General features: G+C 48.4%; 1 protein-coding gene across 7 annotated transcripts in view; it reads right to left on the minus strand.

Moving 5' to 3' along the window:
- TOX2 (TOX high mobility group box family member 2) overlaps positions 1-22,439 on the minus strand; it is a 271,638-nt gene that overhangs the window by 78,741 nt on the left and 170,458 nt on the right. For all 7 annotated transcript variants that reach the window (XM_082430207.1, XM_082430210.1, XM_082430208.1 and 4 more), the window contains one exon: positions 3,791-3,856. In XM_082430207.1, the coding sequence (XP_082286333.1) occupies positions 3,791-3,856 (66 nt within the window). The remainder of the gene's footprint in view (positions 1-3,790; positions 3,857-22,439) is intronic.

Raw genomic sequence — 22,439 nt, forward strand, 5'->3', positions numbered from 1 at the left:
GCCCAATAAACATGTGGTGAATAGATGAAGCTTGTATTTAACTGTATTTATAAAATGCATTTCCTGCCATTTAGAGTGTTTATCCTCTGAATCCTCTATCAGCTATGAGACCTTCATTTGCCCACATGTGTATGTCAATTCTTCAATAATTGGGACAATACAATTCCTACAGCTGATGAGGCCACACACCAGGACTGAGTATTCATGTACAAATGTGCATGTGTGGGTTCAAGCAAGCATTCCAGGGAAGAGACTGGAAGGAAAGATACAGAACTTTTGCCATTAAGAACTAGAGGCCTTGTCCATCTACAGGTGAATGGATAAAGAAGATGTGGTAAATATACACAATGGAATACTACTCAGCCATAAAAAACAAATGAAATATTGCCATTTGCAGCAACATGGATGGACCTAGAGATTATCATACTAAGTGAAGTAAGCCAGACAGAGAAAGACAAATATCATATGATATGACTTATATATGGAATCTAAAAAAAGGATACAAAGGAACTTATTCACAAAACAGAAACAGACTCACAGACATAGAAAACAAACTTATGGTTACCAAAGGGGAAAAGGGAAGGAGGGATAAATTAGGAGTTTGGGATTACACACTACTATATATAATATAGATAAACAACAAGGACCTACTGTATAGCACAAGGAACTATATTCAATAGCTAGTAATAACCTATAATGGAAAAGAATCTGAAAAAGAATATATATACATATATTTATATATATAAAATAACTGAATCACTTTGCTGTATACCTGAAACTAACACAACGTTGTAAATCAACTATACTTCAATAATTAAAAAAAAAAGCTAGAGGCCAGTGGAGCCCCACCAAGCCACGGGAGCTGCAGGTCCCAGAGGAGTCTTACTCTTCAGCAAAATCAGCGTGAACTACGTGGCACATGCTTTCCATATGTGATAGTTTGTTAAAAGACCACACTGCTTTGCAGCGCCTCCCATCAACAGAGTCTACTTCCCCATACCCTGACTCTAGACTGGCCCTTTGACTTGTTTTGACCACATTCTAGAATATGTTAGAAGTAGTCATATGCCAGTTGGAAGCCTAGACCTCAAGAGGTCTTGCAGCTTTGGCTCTTGCTGCTCTGGGAGCCCTTTTCCCACCACGTGAACAAATTCAGGCTAGCCTGCTGGAGCACAAGAGACCATCTGGCATAGAACGGAATCCTCCATACCAATCAGCCCACAGCCTACCTGGCTGCTGACTGCTGCCACTTAAATGATCCTAGCCATGACCAGAAGAGCCACCCAGCTGAACTCAACCAAATTGCCAAGCCATGGAATCATGAACTAGATAAATATTTATGTTTTAAGCCACTAATTTTTGGGGGTGTATGTTATGCAGCAAAAGCTAACTGATACACTATAATAAGTCTAGATTGTAATTTCTAAGTCTGCTCACATCAAGGTTGGCTTGTGCCACCACGTGGACTCAGAGAATCCTGATATCTTCTCTATAAAGTTCTAAGTTAGGGAGACTCTCTGAGTGACAGCACAAGAGACTTGGAAGGACCCTTAGGGAGTCCAACCACCTCGTTACACTGTTAAGGAAATGCATTCATTACATAAGTATTTCCTGAGTGCCTCCTTTGTGCCAGGCATTATGGCCCAACAGGGGGGCACAACAGTGAATAAGAGAGACCAGATCCTGCTCTCAGGGAGGCCACAGTCTAGGGTAGAAACCAGATGTTATTCAAGTCATCCCACAAAAAAGCAGACAACCACAGTGACAAACGCTGTGAACTAAAAGGACATGGTACCATGAGACAGAATTACAGAGAAGGGACCTAATTTGGATTTGGGGGTCACCAAGAGCTCTCTAAGGAAGTGACATTTAGGCTGAAGCAAGTTGGTGGCAGCCTTGAGGTGGGAACGGAGCTCTCCACAGACACAGCAAGGTGTGTGGAGCTTTGAGTCCCAGCCCTGCAGGTTCAAATTCCATCTGTACTGCTCCCTGGCTGAGTCAGTCAACATCCTTGAGCCTCAGTTGCCTCATCTATGAAATGGGGTTAACGATACTGTCTTACTTCTTCATGGTACGTCTCAAAGTGGTCGTGAAGGTCAGTTGAAATAACCACTGAGAAAAGGGCAAACTGTCGAGTGTTGGGTGAACAGTTGAAGCTACTGTTAGCAACTTGGCGGGGGGACATTTATTTGTTCTCCAGCTACCCTGCAAAGGACTGTGCCCCCCTCTGCCCAAGCCTAGAGCAGACGCGGAGCCCCACTGAGTCCCACTTGCCCTTCTTGGTGGAAGCACAGTACCAACCCTCTCCACTAGGGACTGAGCCAGTGCCGACTCCAGCATAGCACAGTTCTGAGAGCCAGGGCTCAGGATGTTAGCAAAATGCAGTTGAAACATTGTGAAAGGGCTCGGATAAGGTGTTCAGGAGTAAACTCTGGTCTTTTGAGACAATCACATTTCCAAGTGGATTATGGACAATTCAGTGACTTCTGCGATCTCTTCCAAAATGAGCATTTCCAGGACTGGAGTCTGGCTCACCAGTTCTTGCAGCTCGGCACAAGTCAGAGCAACATACAGGCAGCTTTTCAGCAGCCCCCCTGGTGCTCACATGGTCACAGGCCATAGAAGGGGTATGGCCTGGCGGGTCCACAGGCACACCCCTGCAGTGGCAGAGGAGGGGGCTGCAGCGCCCTGTAACAGAGGAGCTTCCACACCACGCTGGGATGACAACAGTATCTTCCCTCACCGGCAGTGTTCCCTAAGGGCCACAAGCCCATGTCTCTCTCATCTGTGTCCCCCACAGTACCTCTCACAGAGTAGGGCACATAAATGTTTGTGAATTAATAGGCTTCTGTTTCCCCAGCTGGAAAATGTGGTCCCAGCCACCCAACTGGGACTGCCATGACCTCCACGACTACGTAGCCAGAGGCGGGGGACAGCAGCTCCAGGGACAGGCTTGTCCTCCAGCTCCCCAAGTTTCTCAGCAGCTATGAAACCCCTCTGCCCTCCATCCAGCACCCTGAGCTGCTGCCTCCCAGCAGGCACCACTGCTTTAGGGAAGCATCTTCCAGGATGTTTGCGGGACCCTCCATGGGGTCCCAGGCTATAGTGAGGACCCTCTCTGGCATCTGAGTCTCTAGCAAGGATGCTCCCAGCTGAGAGAAACCCTAATTTCCAGAGCCCAGGCTCTCAGTGGCAAATCTGTCCAACTGGCATCTGGGGCTCCCAAGGGGCTGGGCTGGAGCTGGGGACAGTCTTGCCCAGGGATGACTCAGCCCCCTTCACCACCAACAAAAGCTGCACAGAAAGCCTCTGCTCTCCTCCCTTTTCACCATGTCCACAACCCTCCCCAGCGGGATTAGACAACTCCAGGTGGGCAGGAGAGCCCCAAATGCTGATACGTGGGTGTGAGCACCTCCACACCAACATCTGCCCCCATGGGTGCTGTGTGGTGACAAGAGGCAGGCAGCACCAGAGAGCATGTGACATCTCTATTCGTTGCTGCTGAAAACGTCCCCTCTGTGCATGGAGAGTGCAGACAACACATTTCGAGTTTTATCAAGTTTTCAGTGATGCCCATTGTAAGCCAACAGGAGCCAGGTAGTTGATGTACAGAAAACACTACAGTCCCAGTTTGACTGCCCAGTTGAGGGAGACTCAGCTGATATTCTTGATCATTCTAAGAGAGGACAATCGTGGGCTGAGCTTCCTGCTCTGCACCCCTCCCATCCCACCCCGGGAGCAGCTTGGCTCCAGCCAGCCCAAGGCTAGACAGGGAGGACGGGGCACCCACCTGGCTGGTTGATAGGAGCTCTGGGTTTCCGTCACTCATCCCCACGTAGGCACTCTCACCATCAAACTGGAACAGAGAAAGAGAGGCAGCTCTGATGAAAATGTTCTCAAGAAGGGCCCAGGAGAAGCCAGAGGAGGTCAGGGGACTAAAAGCACTGAGGAGAAAAGACTCTGGAGCCTGGAGAAACAAAGACTGAGCCCAAGATGCCCAGTACCCATTTCAGTAAGACTCCCTCTAGGGTAGAAGGAGCAGTCCTTATTCTGTGACCTCTGATGGCTTGGGTTCATCACACTTAGAATGCAGAGAGGAAAACCTTTCTGCCCTTTATACCTTGTCCATAGATGTGTCAGGTTGCCTTGTCAGATACTGAGCTCCCCATCTCTGGAAGTATGTAAATATTTCTCCTGGCCAAAATGACATCAGGCTCTCAGCTAGAGCTGGAATTCCACAAGCTGGAGGGAGGTCAAGGTCTCCAGAGCCTTGGGATCAGGACAGCCTGCCCCCGACCCATCCTCCGGGTCTTACCAGCCCAAGTGGCTCTGCCCCCTCACCTTTAACCCCTAGGCAGTGAGGACTGTCGTAAAAACCATGTACAGGAACTACACTCTGTGTTCTGAGCAGCTGCCAAGGCTGGAGTTGGGAAGATTTGTCTGCAAGAGGGAGCAGGTGTAGCGGGAGAAGCAGGGGCTCTGGGGCCACTGGCTCCCCTTTTCCCTGATGTGTGATCTTGAGCTGGTGTCTGAACTTCTGAGGTGCCACATCTGTCAAATGGGGATAACGACAGTAGTCCTCTCTCCAGGGGATGCTGCACTGAAACGTGCAAAGCACTTGGCTCAATTCCAGTTCCCTTCTCTTGAGACAAGTGTCTTGCATCGGGTTGTCTAGAAGCAGAGCCTGAGACAAGGGTTCAAATGCATGTGATCTTTGAGAAGTGCTCTTTAGAAATAACCTGTAAGGGAGGGAGGGATCAGGATAGGACAGGGGAAGGAGCTAAGCAAGGATGTGGTCCCAGCTGGAGAGTCGCTGTAGCCTGATCCCACCACAAGCTCTGGGGCATGGATGGTACCACAGAGTTAGTCCCAGCATGAAGCAAGAGGCTGCAATTTTGTAGCCCATGTACATCAGTCATTGGCTGTGGGCTGCCCTTAAGGGACAGAAGGAGTCATAACCTGAGAAGGGTGGCCCCCATTTGGCCAAGGACAGTTCTCCAGAGAATTGTGCCAGCTGTGAGCCATTTTTAGCCAGTGCTCACAGCAGATGGGAGTAGGCTGTGCTGGACAGTAAAGGGATCTGGGGAAGGGGGGGCACCAACAGCAGCTGGCCAGTTTACTGTAATTGAAAAAAAAACCTTTTATTAGGTTATATTCATATGGTTCAAAATTCCCAAAGTACAAAAAGCAACAGAGTGAAAAGTCGCCTCCCCCCACCTCCCAGGCATTCACCGCCCCTCTCCAGAGACAACAGCTGCATCTACCAGCTTCCTATACATCCTTTCAGAGACAGTCCCTATACATACATTAGAGTCATTGCTTTCACATAAATGACAGCATACTATACACATCATTTCGCACCTTATTTTTCTCCTAGCAACACATCCTGGAAAGTGTTTTATATCAGGACATAATTTTGTTTGCTGGTACCTAGTATGCCACAGTATGCCTGTAACATATATATTTAACTAGCTAAGCACGTGGGCAATTGAGTTGTTTCCAGGCTTTTGCTATTTCCGCATTGCTCCCGGGAATATTTTTGTACATCCATCATTTTGCATGGGTGTGAGTCTACCTGTAGGATTAGTCTGTATACTCACGGCATCCAACCGTGTGTGCGTCTGTAATTTGGATGGGCATCACCAAGCAGCCCTCGTGGAGGTTGGAAAAGTCCACAATCCTGCAATCATCAGTTCATCCAGACCCTCTTCGCTCTAAGAGGTTTTCCTAACAACCGGCTCAGATGCCAGCCTCCTACCTCGGTGGGCTCTGAAGCCCACTACCCCCGACTCCCTTGCCCTGCTTGCCCCTGTTCATCGTTCCACAGTCCCTTGACCTTCTAGCTTTCTACATAATTTACTTATTTACCACGTTCATTGCTTACAGTTGGATTTCCCCTACGAAAATGGAGGGGACTTGAGGTCGGGGTCTTAGTCTGTCTGGACACTGATGCCTCCCAAATACCTAGAATAGTGCTTGACACAGAGCAGATACTCAATAAATGCTTGTTGAATGAATGAGTGAATGAAACAGCCACTACATCACTCACATTGTCTTTTACCAGGCCAATCTTTCCATCAGGGTAGTGGGATTAGGGTTTATACCCAAGTGCCTTCCCAACACAAGGATGGGCAGAGTCCTTTGGTGACTGCTGGATTTGCAAAAGAAAAGGCCATGCCATGCCTAGAGTCTGGGCATGACCCCAAATGCAAGGCTCCATCTACCACACTGTATCCCCGGAGCTCAGGCTTCAAGGCTCTGATCAGAAACACCTCCTCCAAGAGGCCTGCCATGCTTTCACCTCCTTTGGCTGTCCCTCTAACAACATAGATTGTCTCCACATCTGTCTTCTGCCCCAGAGTGGGAGCAGCATGGAGGCTGGAACTGTGTCCTGGTCATCTCCAAATCCCACAACACCTGACACAGACTGGCATCAGGAACGGGACTACGACTTAGGCAGGGTAGAGTGCTCTCAACAAAAGCTCCTGGGTACTTATCAGATGTGTCACCATGGCTACATATTCTTCGATAAAAGTAAGACCTTTTGAAAAATCACACGTAATTTATATGTATGTTCTAAAAGAAAGAATGATGGGAAGTGGAGGGGGATGAAATTTAACCAGGTATTTGGAACATTTTATAAAGCAATAGTCATCAAACAGTATGGTATAGATTAAAAGTACAGGGACGTGTAATAAAGGAGCAGAGGGGAAAGATATCCCCCAAACGCTGTGTAATATCCCATTTATTAAATGCTGGCTAGAACGAAGCCACCCTGGTCCGCTCTCTCCCCTGACACACACAGCAGGCAATGAACAAATACTTGGTGAATGAATGAATATGCCTGGCACCGAGCAAAATGCTTTCCATAAAAGAGCTCATTTAACCCTCACAACAACCAGTGTTTCAAACCAAGGAAACAGGTCAAGAGGATAAACAGTTGCCCAAGATCAGGCAGTTAGGGAGACACTGCACTGCAGAGCGGTCTGTTTGCTTCCTGGGCTTGGCCTCTCCCACGAGGCTGTAAACTCCTTGGCGGCAGGGATCACGGACTGGCTGCAACTCCCCCACACCCACACACACACATAGCCAATCATTTGCCGGGGCCTGGCACATACTAGGTGTTCCATGTGTACGTGGTCGTGCTTTGCAGAGGGAGGAACTCCCCGCAGTGAGCGGTGCGGAATGGCGCTGGGGAGGGACAGAGACCCTGGATTTTGAGGCGTGTGTGCCGGGGGTAGTGCAGAGGTTGAGCAGCAGGTCCCCATGAGGTCATCAGAGCCCCCTCAAGCGGGCTTCTGCATTCACTTGTTTATTCAAACAAGAAAGAGCAGCCACATGCCAGAGCGAAGCTTGCTTCCTGCTTCAAGGAAAATCTGAGAAGTTGGCAGAGGTTCCCAAGGCGGGGCCTGGGTCAGCCTCCATCAGGTCGCCCCTGGGCGCTTCACATGGTGTCCTGGAGCACAGGACTCGGCTACTGAGCGGCTATGAACAGAGGCCCCGAGGTGGTGGTTGGGTGGGTGGTGTCTCTTCTCTGCCCACCTCTGTCCAGTCTTCCACCACCTCCGAGCCCTTGTAGGGGGAAGGAAGGAGGGAAGGGGCCTCCGCAACCTCCCAGGCTTCCCCTGGCTTGGCCCCCAGGGCCCTAAGGCCTGAGACTTACCCCCTCAGCCTTCCTCTTGGGGAGGGGGGCTTTCTGGAGGAAAGAACCTGCGTGCCAAGGGGAGAAGTCACAAAGCCTAGACACTGAAGAGCCACCTTCTCCTCCACGTGCTCCAAACAGACTGAAAACGCCCACATGGACACCCACTGCACAGCGGTGACGCTGAATGAGCAGCACACAAAGGTATACGACACACAGTGTGCCCAAGCATGGTGACAACATATGCATCACAGACTGGCGGGGGCCCACGGCACACACAACAGAGTGTTCAAGACAGCACTCAGTTACACACACACACCACACGCATGGGTAGCACCAACCATTGCAGACAAAGACGTCCAGAGCACAAGCGTCAGTGTACACGGCACAGACCCTTGACGGGGCTGGTACGCAACCGCCAGAGCCTGCACACACGGAAGGGAGGGGATGCCCAGATGAGAGTAAGTACCCCACCCATCTGCAATTGAATACGTATATAACTCAGAGAAACGTGCACACAAACACATATGACCCGCGCACGCAGAGACACACAAAGACAACGAAGAACTTAAATTCTGTGCGTATTTCAGTTTCTCAGTCCCTCAGTCAAAAATCTTTTTTCACACCACACAACCTTCCACACGCTTTAAAATGTGAAAAAAAAAAAGTGTGTGTGTGTTTCAGGAGGGTGGGGAACAACGGCCTAAGAATTTCCATGAAATGCCAGGAGAACATCTCTTACCACTGACTGGAATAGATTAATTTTCCCCATTTCATATTCTAATTATAATTCCTTTTCCCAGCGCCATCTTCAGTCGTCATTACAGCTGGAAGATTGTTCTGCGAAAGCCAGCCCTTCATCTTCTCTTCCCAAGAGTTTTGTCATGGAAATGAGTTTGGGAATCTGAAAGAATCCACATTTTTGCAAATAGCGAATGTGTGGGGATAACCCTTTCATGACGGCCACCAAGGAGAGGCTTCTGAAGGGTCTGTCTCTCCCCACAACGTGTGGTCCCCTTGGCGAGAGGGGCAGCTGGTCCTCTAGACCAACAGCCACTGCCCCCCCCACACACACATGCACAAAGAAAAGGATAGATCCCTTTTCTATCTTTAAGCAAACTTAGCAAATAGGCAGCCAAGGTGAAAGGTGAGACGCCCTGATTTTAGCAAGTCGGATGATGCTAGTTCCACCTGTGCCCCTTGGGCAAGCTCCGTAACTGCTCGAAGCCTCCGTTTCCTTATTCTGATGACCCACAGAGCCACTGATTCACAGGAGGTGGAAATTAAACATCTGTGGCATGGACAAATGTGTTAACTGGGTAGATGAATGGATGGAAGGAAGGGAGGGAATGAAGGATGGGATGGATGGATGGATGGATGATGGATGGTACAAATCAGCACAGTCCCATAGAAATATAAAGCAAGCCACATGTGTAATATAAAATTTTCTAGTAGCCACAGTTAAAAAAAACAAAAACAAAAACAGGGACTTCCCTGGCCGTCCAGTTCTTAAGTCTCCATGCTTCCTGGAATATTACTCAGCCATAAAAAGGAACGAAATTGGGTCATTTGTAGAGATGTGGATGGACCTAGAGACTGTCATACAGAGTGAAGTAAGTCAGAAAGAGAAAAACATATATCGTATATTAACACATATATGTGGAAACTAAACAAATGGTATAGATGATCTTATTGGCAAAGCAGAAATAGAGACACAGATGTAGAGAACAAACGTATGGATACCAAGGGGGGTGGGTGGGATGAACTGGGAGATGGGGATTGACATATATACACTACTGATACTATGTATAAAATAGATAACTAATGAGACCCTACTGTAAAGCACAGGGAACTCTACTCAGTTCTCTGCAGTGACCTAAATGGAAAAGAAATCCAAAAAAGAGGGGATATATGTATACATACAGCTGATTCATTTTTCTGTACAGCAGAAACTAACACAACATTGTAAAGCAATTATACCCCAATAAAAACTAAAAAAAAACAAAAACAAAGACTCCGCATTTCCAATGCAGGGGGCGCAGGTTTGATCCCTGGTCGGGGAACTAAGATCCCACATGCCGCACTGCGTGGTATGGCCAAAATTTTTTAAAAATTAAAAATAAATTTAAAAATAAATAAATAAAATATAAATAAAGTTAAAAAAGAAAGTATAAACTGGTGAAATTAATTTTAAAGACATATTTATTTAACCCAATATATTAACAATATTGGTTTCAACATGTGATCAATAGGAAAATTGTAAATGAGATGGTTTACAGTCTTTTTTTGATACTGTCTTTGAAATCCAGTATGTATTTTACGTTACAGTACATCTCAGTTTAGACTTCACCACATTTTGAGTGCTCAAAAGTCACAGGTGGCTGTTGGTGAATAGAGAGAAGTAAATAGTTGGGATGGATGAGTGGATGGATGGCGGGTAGGTGTATGGGTGCAATGGACGGATGAGTGGATGGATGGATGGATGATGGATGGAAGCGGGGGTGGGGAGATGAGTGGTTTAGGGAATGAGTGGGATAGATGGGTCAGTGGACAAAGAGATGACTCAATGGCTGGACAGATGGAATTAGAAGGTGGGATGAATGGATGGATGGGCAGGTGGGTGGCTGGGATGAGAGGGATAAGCAGATGGATGAATGAGAGGGGATGGCTGGGTGAGTATGAAGAGACGGGTGTGACGGGAAGATGATTAGGATGGTGGATGAGATACACAGATGGCTGGAATGGGTGTGTGGGATGCCTGCGCTAATGGAATGGGCTGAATGGTGGGTGGATAGATAGGTCTGGTATTTCCTCCTCAATTCACACTTTCGTTGGATGATGCCACGGCTTCTTAGGGTTGCAACATGTCACTGACTTTCAAACACTCACCTTCAGCCAAGTTACCTCCAGATTGCAATGCACCATTTCCCCTGAACATTTCCCCCATTTGGTCCATGAGCACCTCAAGTTCAACACACCCAACGCTGAATTCACGACACTTGTAGAAGCCTGCTCTTTCTCTGGCGGTCTGCCGTCATGAGAGATGTCACCTCTACAGAGTACACTGTCAGTACCTCTGGAGTGACTCTGGACCCCTTCCATCCTACATCCTCCTGATCCAATCACCAGCAGAAGCTTTCTGCTCAGCTTCTTCTAACCCAACCCATCTTTCACCCTGGCTATCACTAGCAATCTTTCGGCAATCATTTCACTGCTCAGATCAAAACCCTGCAGTGACTCCACATCATTGACTCTGGCATCCAAGACCCTCCATGACAACCAGCTCTGAGATTCAGCTCCCACAGCATCCCTCAAGGCTGCAGGAACCTCCAGCAGCCTTGCCTTTGCACACATTGCCCCATCATCAGCCTGGGGCACCCTCCTCCTCCCTTTCTCAATCCACTGAAATCCAACTCTTCCTAGGTCTTTTTTTTTTTTCTGGCTATGCACTCCAACCTTAACAGTCCTGCTTGCTTCTATAAATCCGTATTCTTGGGCCCAATCTTAAAGCCCCCATCTCAAGCCAGCTTTGGACTTAATTCAACTTCCATGTATAGTGTGATATACTGGGCAACAGCATTGATTCTTGAATAGGAGTATAAGTTCCACCACTTACTTAGCTGTGTGTGACCTTGGATTTAACTTCTCTTTGCCTTAGTTTCCTCACCTGTAAAATGGTAATGATGGCAGTTAATTATTACTGCCTCATAAGGTTTTTGATATCTGTTATCAGATATCAGATATGAGTTAATACCTGTAACATAATACTTAATAATGGTAATGACTTTTGATAAGTGTTTAATAAATGTTATGTTTTATTATTATATGCTAAACTATTATCCCCTCATCAGCCCCAGTGCCCCTCAGTCTTGCAGAGGACTGTATCTCCTATGTCTCTGAGACCATCAGATACTCCCTCAACTCTCTCCCCTCCTCCACATTATTAATATCACACCCATCCTGACCTCCTTTCCTTTAGTCTAAATAGGTGAAGTGTCTCCCTCCCATTCAAGGTGAGCCCTTTCACTCTGACCCCGTCCCTCTCATGTCTTTCCCTCATTCATTCCCACTCCTAGATCTAAAACCTAATTTAAATATGCTGAGGTAAAATGAAATCAGTCAATGCCCTTATATCAGGCACCAAGCACCTACAATGTACTGAGTACCACACTCCCAGCATCGGCGGTTTACCGTAAATAAACCTTGTCACAAGGCACTGAAAAGAGGTAAAAGCAAACGGATTCTGAGGTCACAGAAGGGGCAACTGTCATTGTTCGTTGACTGGTATCTAGTGATTGTTTACCATGTGCCTGACATTGTACAGACACCAGCCATGCTGTAATGATAATGACACAGCTCCTCAAGGAGCCCCCAGTCCTTTGGAGAAGCTTGGGCGAATAAAACGTTCCTATTCTCCAAATCTGAGAAAGGAAGACAGGCCGTTCTTTGGCCATAGTCCCACAACAGGAACAAGTAACCACAAACCTTGTCTGACGCTCATCTCAATTGGTCAGTGACAGTTTTGTACCCACCCAGACTCTGAAAGTCAAGCGGTCAATAACAGCCTCGCTCCAATAGCTATGTGTCCACAGCTGGGGTTCAGCCTTTCCCAGAACCTCCTGCTTCTGAAAGTACCCCCATCCCTGGACTCCATGCTTCTCCAAACCCTACAAAACTCAGCTCTTGCTTGATTTGGACAGACTAGCTTTGCAAAGTACAGCAATGAATTAAACATCTTGTTTCTGATATAAAATGATGGCCTCATCTTTGACAAATGTGACAATGGTAGGATAAAGTTATCACAGAGGAGTGAAAGAAGGGAGAAGGGCCTTTCAAGAGAAGTATCCTGAAAAGGATAACTTGGAAGCCCCATGATGGAGAACATATAGGAGTTGGCCAGGCAAAGAGCAGGGAACATGATATCTGAGGCTGCTGTGAGCACAGGCCAGTGCACACCTACTCTATTCCAGACCTCAGCCCAGAGCTGTGCCTGGCCATTTCACTGGAAAGCCCCAGAATTCCCAAGGCTTCATGACCAGCCCCATTGTAGACGTGAGCAAGGCAAGGCTAAGGGTGGTTGGGGAGCTTGCCCAAAGCTACCCAGTCAGTTCCGAATCTGCCCTTGATGTCAGGTACCAAAGCAACAATTGTTCTGTAGAAGCTGCTGTCCCTCCCCTCTGCACAGAGACACAGATCAAAGACCAAAGATGCACAGTCCTCAGGCCGGCCAGTTGCAGGCACCAAGAGATACGCCTCATGGAGATCTAAAGAGGAAACAATCAAAGCAGCCTACACCGCTCCCGCCTGCCCCCACAGTGGGCCGTGAGAACACTCGTTCTGCACAGATAAAACAGTTCAAAAGTATAGAGGCAGCAAACGTGGCAGCTGCACCCTGGGCCCTGCCGAGAGTGCGGTTTTATGTGGAAGTCTCACAGAGAGATACACATCACACCAGGGAGATCATGGGGGAGGGGCAGAGAGGCGCTGCACAGAGGGAGCAGGACAGGGACAGGGCCTCAGGCTCAAACTCTGACCAGACCCCGTATGCTTAACTCCAGGTCCACCATCACTCAAAGAAGGATGACAGCACAGTGGTTACAAACAGGGGCTCTGGTGCCAAGCTGCCTGGGTCTAAATCTTCTGCTTGCTTTTCAAGCTGTGCAACTTTTTAACTAAGTTACTATGTCTCAGTTTCCTCATCCGGAAAATGGGCATGACTATCACTTGGATTAAATAAATTAATTTATGTGCTTAGAACTTTGCCTGGTACAGCGAAAGTACTCAAAATTGTTAGCTATTACTTATATTACTATTTAAACCTTACAGCAACCCTAGAAGCTTGCTATAATTGCCTCCCTTCTGTAGATGAAGAAACTGAGTGGGGCTTCATGCAAACCTGTGAGGTCCTAAGTGTGGGAAAAACCCCTTATGCCTCCGCCCACCATATGTAATTTGAAATAAAATTTGTAAATTAAAATCTTTGTAAGACAGTCCAACTAGGGGCTAATTTTTTCTATGATGATGACATTCGCGCTTTGTTCCTAAATGTCAAATATCAATTTCTCTCCAAAAACAAGTTTTTCTCTTTATCAGTGCTTTGCCAGACGTGACACACATTCTTATTCTGCCCACCAAGAAATCCAGAACTCTGACTGAGGCCCAGAGAGGTTAGGGGATCTGCCCAAGGCCACACAGCCAAGACGTGCCCAAGCTGAGTCTGCAGTCCAGGCTGCTGGACCCCCAAAAGACCACACTGGCTTCCCACCTCCACTGTTTCCAAGCTGTGTGAACCAGAGCAGGTAACCTCGTGACTCTGGGCCAGGAGCCTTGTCTACCAGGAAGGAGAGATAATGCCTTGGGCATGGTCTGCCAGAGGGGCTGGGGGCCTCGTGAGCAAGCCCAGTGTTGTAGCCACTGCAGGACCTGCTTCCCCACCACTGACCAGAGCTGGCTTGGATGGCGCCACATGTTTTATCAATTAAAAATATTGGAAGGTAATGTAAAAAGACAGTGATCAATACAACTTCAGTGGCAGAGTGCTACCAGGCACCTGGCTCCTCCAAGAGGTGGGAATCATTGCCCCCGTTTTATAGACAAGGAAGCAGGGCCTTCCCAGCTCGCTCTAACCATCCTCCTTCTAGACCTGGCCTGTCCAGCGTGGTGGCCACTGAGCACTTGGAATACGGCTGGTCCAAACTGAGAGGTGTTTACATGTTAAACACATACCACGTCTCAAAGACTTAGAACAACAGCAACAAAAGAATACAAAATGCATCATTGGTATATTTATATTGATTACATGCTGAAATGATAACATTTTGGATAGATGGAGTTAACTAAAATATATTATTAAAATTAACTTCACCTGTTTCTTTTTACTTTTTAAAATGCAACTACTAAAGAATTTGAAATTATGTAAATGGTTTGCATTATACTTCTATTGGACAGTGCTGGCAGAGATGCTGTCCCAGCCACTATCTGCTCCAGATTCAGAATCTTGGACATAGCAATAGCTGAATCCAATTCTCCACGAGAGATATGGGGAAAGTGAGGCCCATAGAGGGAGAGTGATGTTTCAGGCAAGCAGCTGGTACAGAGGCATTCATTCACTCAACAAATGTTAAGTTCTAAGTGCTGGGATACAGCAGAAGAAAGTGTGGAGCCACATCCCAGACCAGAGGTGACATGGTGATGATGCAGGTTTCCTTGCCCAGCCAATACACCTGGGGACCAGGGCAGCTGGACTTGCACCAATTCCTCAGTTCCCCATTGTCACCTCAGATCACAGAGCTCAGAGACAGGAAGACATGGTGAAACTCCAGCTCCAACCCAGAGCAGATCCACCTCAAAGACCAATACTGAGCCCCCCAGCAGCTGCCAAGACATCCTGACGGGCAGGGTCTCTCAGAGGGCACAGCATGGCCTGGCAGGCCTGTGATTCTACCACTGGTGGCAGCTTACACACCGTCTGCATTACTGCAGATTTATGGCAAAAATTATCCTCTCTCTCAGCTCCATTTAAAGCCATTTGGAGCTTGCTCCCATCCCCGATTATAAATCTAATTGCACATTCCAAACAGACAAGCACTCATTAAGCTTTAATTATGCACATGTTGTTTTCAACAAACATTTTCATTTGGCCGCTGTGAGGGGGAATGGTTCCAAGGGGGCTGCCGACGCTGCCTGTGGCTGCAAGGAGCTGGGGCCCGAGAAGTGGGTCAGGGTGTGGTCTGTCCAAGAGCAGGACCAGGACCCCATCAGATCAGACCGATCAAGACTTTGATGGCCTTCCACCAGGCTTCTGCTGCTGGAGATGCCAACGCACATATTCTCAGCTGGTCCCATCTGCACCCCCAGTACGTCAGAGTCTCGTCTAAGCTGGAGCCAGTGGGCCTCTCTAGAGTGGGGAAGGGTGACCCACACTCCCAGCTCTGAATGATAAACCCTCCCCCATCAGCAGCTGTCCCTGCTCCCACCCCTCTCCCCCTGAACTGCCGCCATCTTTCTCCAGCACCTTCCATTCCTTCATCTGTCCACTCATTTATTCCACAACGATGGCCCAAGCACAGACTTGATCAGGCAGTGAGGGGCCAGTGGGGATCATGAGAGATAAGCCCCCTGTCTGGTTCTGCCCAGGTCATTCTCCTTCAAGGTCCATCTCACCACTGGGGGAAAAGTCTCAATTCTTTACTGTAGCATTCAAAGCACTTAAGAACCTCCATCCTGCCAAACCTGACTGTCTAGGCTGGCCTCCCACTCCTCTCTCACAGTCCTCCCCTGTTCTGCCTTTTCGGGATGTCCTGAGATCCCGGCATGGACCACACGCTCCCACACACCTTGGCCTCTGCGGCTCTGTACTCTCCACCTGAATCTCCCTTCTTGTTCTGTTCCTTGCGGTTAACTCCCAATCACTCCCGCGCTGTTCCCCTCCAGGAAGCCATCACTGATACCCACTCCTGGATCCAGCTGACCCCCCCTCTGCTTGGGGGAAGCTATGGAAGCATTTATTGGACCCTATAATCCTGTTACCAACTGCCACACGTCTGGCTCCTAAGACCACACTGCCCCGCTGTCTCCCCATAGCACCCTCTGCTCCAAGGGCAGGGAGGAGAGGTATCCACTCACTGTGTGGTCTCGAACAAGGCCTTCCTCTCTCTGGCCTCAATCTCCCCATTTGTACGTGGAACGGTTGAATGGGCGAGGCTCTCTGGGCCCTTTGTAGTTCAGTCAGGTTTAAGTTTTGTGGTTCGTTCAGCAGTTAGACCTTTCTCTTCCCACCTGAAGAGTGGCCCTGAAGCCACCGACGCACGTTCAAATGTTCAGCCAGGACCCTCGGAACAGGGGGAGCTCACCAAGCCACGTCTAGAGTGTACAAATGGCACCCACGCAGAGGTGGGGATGAGGGATCGTGGAGAACTCTGAGGCCACGCCTCACAGAGCTTCTGGAAAAAGAAGCAAGGAAAATAAGTGTGTGTTTTAAGATGGTTATCAAGGTCCGTTCACATCTGATGGTTACCTGTTGTTTCCAGGGCAGGTTCCCTGGAAACAGACTCAGAGTGAAATCTGCCAGGTCGAAGTTTATTGCGGAGCGTGACAGCAGAGCGAGGGAAGCAGGTGGGCAGAGGGCAAGCTGAACCGCGATGTAGTCACGACAGAGGCCTCAGCCTGTCCCAAGGAGACTCTGGAGCTGGGATGGCTCTGTAGAGATGTCCTAAATTGAGGCAGGAGCCACTGCATTCCCAAGCAGGCCAGCCACTGGGTCCAGGCTGCCCTGGAAGAGGGTGACTGATAACCTTGGACAAGGTCCCTCCTTCCACCAAAGGCAATACCCAGAGACTCGGCTGTGAGTGGCAGCAGCCAACACTCTCCACAGCTGGAAGAATGAGCGTCTCAATCGGGGAGGGATCTGGGTGACTTAGAACAGCATCCACTACAGCTATGATCATTTATTCATTTTAACTAATCCGTGCAACATTTACAGCCTGCTTACGATATGTCAGGCACTCGTTTAATCGATTTACGAGTTTTAACTCATATAATCCTTACAACCAACCTACAAGGTGAGTTACTGCTTCTAAGGCTCCCATTTTACAGATGAGGAAACTGAGGTCAAGTGAGGTTAAGCAGCTTGCCCAAGGCCACACAGCTAGTAAGTGGTGGAGTCAGGATTCGAACCCAGGATGTCCACCTCCAGAGCTGACGCTCTCACGATTGGGCTGTGCGACTTCCGTGGCCTTGCCCTGCTACTTACTCACGAAGGCACACGGCTATCCACCCGCAGCCTTCTGCCCAGAGGCTGGGCTGCGGTCAGCGGTCTAGAGCCTCAGGCTGCCCAGAGTGGCCAGTATTTGTACTTGACAATTATCTATCATCCGAGCGGTTGGGAACAAGTCCCAAAACTGATCCTTGCCAAAGACAATTAACTAAAAGCCACATGAGTGTACGTTGTGGGGACTGTGGCTTGGGGGAGTGAGTGTGACTGAGACAATGAGAAGCAGATGATTTGGAAGATATTTTCTCCCCAGTGCTACAAAACAAGCCCTCAATCATGCCACAGAGGGCTGGTATTGTTGGAAGGGAAATATGTCAACGACAGCGTTCAATCGCGGGGCGGTTAAAAAAAAAAAAAAAGAAACAAAGGAAAAGAAAACAAAATCTTTTGAAATCGTAATTTGACCTAGAAAGGTTTTCTAGGTCACCTGAACTTGACACTTAATGCCTCTAACCCCAAAACCTAACATAGACAAAGTACCAAGTTCACTTCCTTCTGTCGGTACCAGATAACACAGGAAATGATCTTTGTAAACACTGCTACTATATTTTTTAGCGCTGTATTGAAATCAGCCCTTGGACTTGGGAGCTGAGAGAACACTGGAACAGACCGGTTTTGGAAGCCTAGGCTCTGCACTTAGCTGCTGTGTGGCTGTGTGGCCATGTGGCTGGGGCAGGAACCTCACCTCTCTGAGTCTCAGATGCCTCTCCTGTAAAATGGGAATGGGACTGGCAGGGCTGTGCGTGCCTCCTGTCAGTGTGAGGGCACACCGAGGTGCCCTAGAGAGGCTGGATTCCCCTATCGCCCCTGCCATTTGCCTAGGCTGAGGTCCACTCCTCTGTTCTTCACTACGGAAGCCCTACGCCCTAGGTCTGGGCTCTCCCTGGGGACCCTGCAGCACAGAAGCCAGGAGGGCAGTTAGGACCTCTGGGTCCGGACCTTCTTCCCGGACACAGAGAGAGAGAGAGAGAGAGAGAGAGAGAGAGAGCAAACCCCACTCCAAGGCAGCAGAGCACATGCCAATGAGTTCTTCAAATTCATCTTCACTGCCAAGCCACCCAGTTTAAGATAAATCATAGAACCTCAGGGCTGATAGGCTCTTAGACTCCTTCCCATTATCCCACTGGGGAAACGGAGGCCAGGGCTGGCAGACAGCCCCCAGTGACTGGCCACAGCATGCCAACGGTTAAAACCACCACAGTACTGGGGTCCCCGAGCCTGTGCCTCCAGAAGATAACAAAGACCAGTTACCCTCAAAATCCAAGATGGTGGCAGCACCCCCGCCTTCCCCAATCCCTGATCTGAGAATCTATGATGTAACTGGCCATGTGCCAGGCTCTGAAGGTACCAGGGACACAGAAACGATCCCCAGGGAAGCTTGGGCCCCAGAGGCAGTACAGACACCAGCACTAATGACAGCTGGGGTGATGAGGCATTAGGTAGAGATAGGCCAGGTGAGACAGTTGATACACACCTGCCAGGTAGAGGGGCCAGAGTGATCAGAGAGCTGGGAGGCGAGGCAGCTGGGAGGGTGAGAAAACTGGTGTGTGTGTGTAGGTGTGAGGTGGGCTATAGCGCAGAGTGCATGGGAAGACTCAATATTCACTGAAAAAAAAGAGTGAGAGTTTGAAGCAATATTCCTAACAGATGAGTAATTGGGGAGGTGTCATCTAGTTTGGCCAGAGATAAAACATTCTGTGAAGCAACAGTTAAATAATTAAAGCAGTGGGGCAGGGGTGTCAAAGGAGAACTTTAAATCAATGAAACAGAAAAGAAGGTAGAGAATTAGACCCAACTCTGTACGGAAACACATTATGGTTAAGGAGGGCACTTACTCTACGCCAGGCATCACGTGACGTGATTTACTTAAGATATTTCACTCAATCTTTGCAATGAGCCTACAAGGGAGATGCCACGACCCCCTTTTACAGAGGAGAAAAGCTCGATGTAAGCAGCGTGCTCAAAGGTTACACGGCTAGAAAGTGGCAAAGCCAGAATCTTAACTCTGCGAGCTCCTGCCCATAACAACTACTCTATTTTGTCTCTCCTTTTGGAAACAAAGAGACAAAGACCAATTATTTCATAAACAGAATGGGGATAACAGGGTTATCCTGTTCCTACTTAGGAACACTGGACTAGATACCCGTTGCAAGCCACCTACCAAAACGTACTCTAAACAGATTCAAGAGTTAAGTCTAAAAAGTCATGTTATAGGGAAATATCAGAAAACAGAACAGAATGTTTATCAGATCTCTGGTGGCAGGATAACTTCCTCAGCCCTTGAAGCAATCACGGAGGAAGGGAGATTGACAGATTCAAATATATACGCATTGATATCTTCTGTAGAAGGAAGCATGATAAAACCAAAATGAAAAGGACATCGGACTAAGAAAATATCAGCACCAACTATGAGACAGTTAATAAATATGATGCAGAAACGGCTCAGTCAAATTAAAGAGAGCAAGATGCCGACAGACGAAAAGACACAGGACACAAACAGGAAAGTCACACAGGAGGCAATCTACCAAGAGACAAATACATAGGAAAAAATGTACCCTTGATTCTATGGAAATGGGAGAAATGTACGTGAAACACACCAACTATAATGAAACTGGGATACTTCCCCCCATTGCTGACATGGAAAACAGTTTCCAGCCTTCTGGAAAGGAATATGGCAGCCACCGCCAGGCAGATAGCCAGCCAGAAGCAGGGTAGATGAGTACCCAAGACCCCTGCCTGCTGCCTCAAGAGTCACCCCCTCACCACACTGCCCATCTGTCTCGAGTCCACCCACTCTTGCTTGAAACAGCTTTCTGTTCCGAGTGCTGGGGATGGTATACCAGTGATGGACAGGATACAGTCCTTGTCCTCCTGAGCATCTGGTGCAGTGAAGAGGACAGGACCAGGAACTATAAGTGGGTGATAAGTGTACTGGGAGCCAGAGTTCATGGGAGCCTAGAGACTTCTCAGAGGAGGTGGCTTCTAAGCCAATCTACCTACAGGCTGAGCAGAATTAGCCAGGTGAGGGAGAAGGCACCAGATGGACAGGACAGGCAGGCTGGTGGGAACAGCATTTGCCAAGGACAGAGGGCTGGAGAGGAGGACCTACTTGCTTAGGGGAGGCAGTGAGAGCTGAGCTGCAAAGGCAAATAGGACCTTATCACGATGGGGCTTTTCAGGGGTACGCAAGGTGGGGGTGGACGGTTGAGACCAAAGCCCAGATTGTGGGCTGCATCTTAGAAACTGGCTTCTTAGCTTCAGGTAAAGAATGGATGGGGGAAAGTAAGACTGGAGCCTGTCTAGGAAGCCAGGCAGAAGCTTCTGTGGTGATCCAGGGGTGGAGCCCAGAAGCAGGACTCTGAGCAGGGAAGAAACACTTGCTAAAGCAATAATAAGTAAAAGAGTGTGGCAGTGATTCAAACATAGAAATTTATATTGATGGTTAGAAAGGGAAGCAGGGTTGAAGCCAGAATAAAACCACGACAGTCTCCAGTATATTTTCCAAAATTCAGAACTAAGAGTCTCAGAGATGAATGAAAACTGCCAAGAGCAAGGGATCACCCAAGAGTCAGAAAGGGGGTGACTCACGCAGTTTGCAAACCCTAATTTCCTCTCCTTGGTCACACACTTCCTTCTGATTTCTTTTTCTGATGATTCATAAGAAAAAAAAAATTTCCCCTTTTAAATTCAAACCGGAAATGCTTGCGCACCGGAGCTTACCCTGCCCAAGCCTTAACCTTGGCCCCTCAGCCAACAAAACCCAACTTAACCCCAGGTGACTAAAAAGACACTGGCTGCTAAGAAACCAAGAGGAAACGAGGTTTCTGGCTCTGCCATGTCTGTCAAAGGCCCCTGTGGACCCTCCCAGACCCCAGGAGGATCTTCAGCAGCAACTCACACACCCAGGTCCACAGCCCCTTAGCCAGAACCCATGGAGTTTCAGAATTCAGAATCTGTTTGGATTTCATAAAAGTGAGAAAGTGAAGATTCCACAAATTAGGTAGTAGCCTCTGTGGGGTCTGGGACAACACCGGCAGTTAAAACACATTCAGATTTCTGCAGTGAATCCTATGAATGTTCACACAAGAGGGCTAAGTGAAACTTATATCTGTTAGTTTAGATCAGGCTTGGGGGCCGAATGAGTTTGCAGCATATTTACAAGATAACTGCTGGTTGCAGAGCCTTTTGGATTTCAGATAAGGGAGTTTAGAACTGAATCAAGCACTGGGCACACATGCGCTAGGCCCTTGCTGGGACACTGTCCCTCCGTATGCCCATTTTACAGATGAGGAAACTGAGGCTCAGAAACATAAAAGAAACTGCCCAAGGTCTCACAGCTATTAGATGACTCAGCTGACATCTTTCCACAGGTACACATGGATCCACCAGGCTGCCGAAATGCCAGGCAGAGCATTTACCATTACAGGGAATGTGGGCAGCACTGGGAGCGGGTCAGGACCAGGTGCAACAGGAATTGGGTCCCTGCAAGGTGTCTGTCTCCTCAGGCAGGCCTGGAACCATCAGCCGTCCCCACAGGCCCAGAGCTCCCTGAATCCACCACAGACATGGTCCTAGCCCCCGAAGGCCTCAGAGTCCCCTGGAGGAGGCAGGTGACAAACAAACACACAAAAGTGTCTACAATTGTGACAAATGCTGTGAAGCAAACAGAGTGCAGAGATAGAAGATGGAGAGAAACACAGAGTACTTGAAAAGGTCTCTCTCTCGAGGTGACAGTTTAACTGAAGGAGCCCTGAAGGAGGAGAAGGGCCCTGCCACATAATAAGGGGGGGGCAGCAAGTGCAAAGTCCCTGGGGTCAGCCAGCAGAAAGCTCTGGCATGAGGGGAGGCATAATGTGGCTGGAACACGGTTAGCAGAGGGGCAGGAGCAAGGATGAGATCAGAGCAGTCGGCAGGGGCCAAAGCATGTGGGGCCCTGGGGTCGTGGTGGGGACTTGGATTTTATCTCAAATGGGAAGCCACTGGAGAGTTTTTGCAGAGAAGCAACGTGCTCTGATTTCTATTTTA

This window comes from Balaenoptera physalus, assembly GCF_965194825.1.
Source record: "Balaenoptera physalus genome assembly, chromosome: 16".
Taxonomy (NCBI): domain Eukaryota; kingdom Metazoa; phylum Chordata; class Mammalia; order Artiodactyla; family Balaenopteridae; genus Balaenoptera; species Balaenoptera physalus.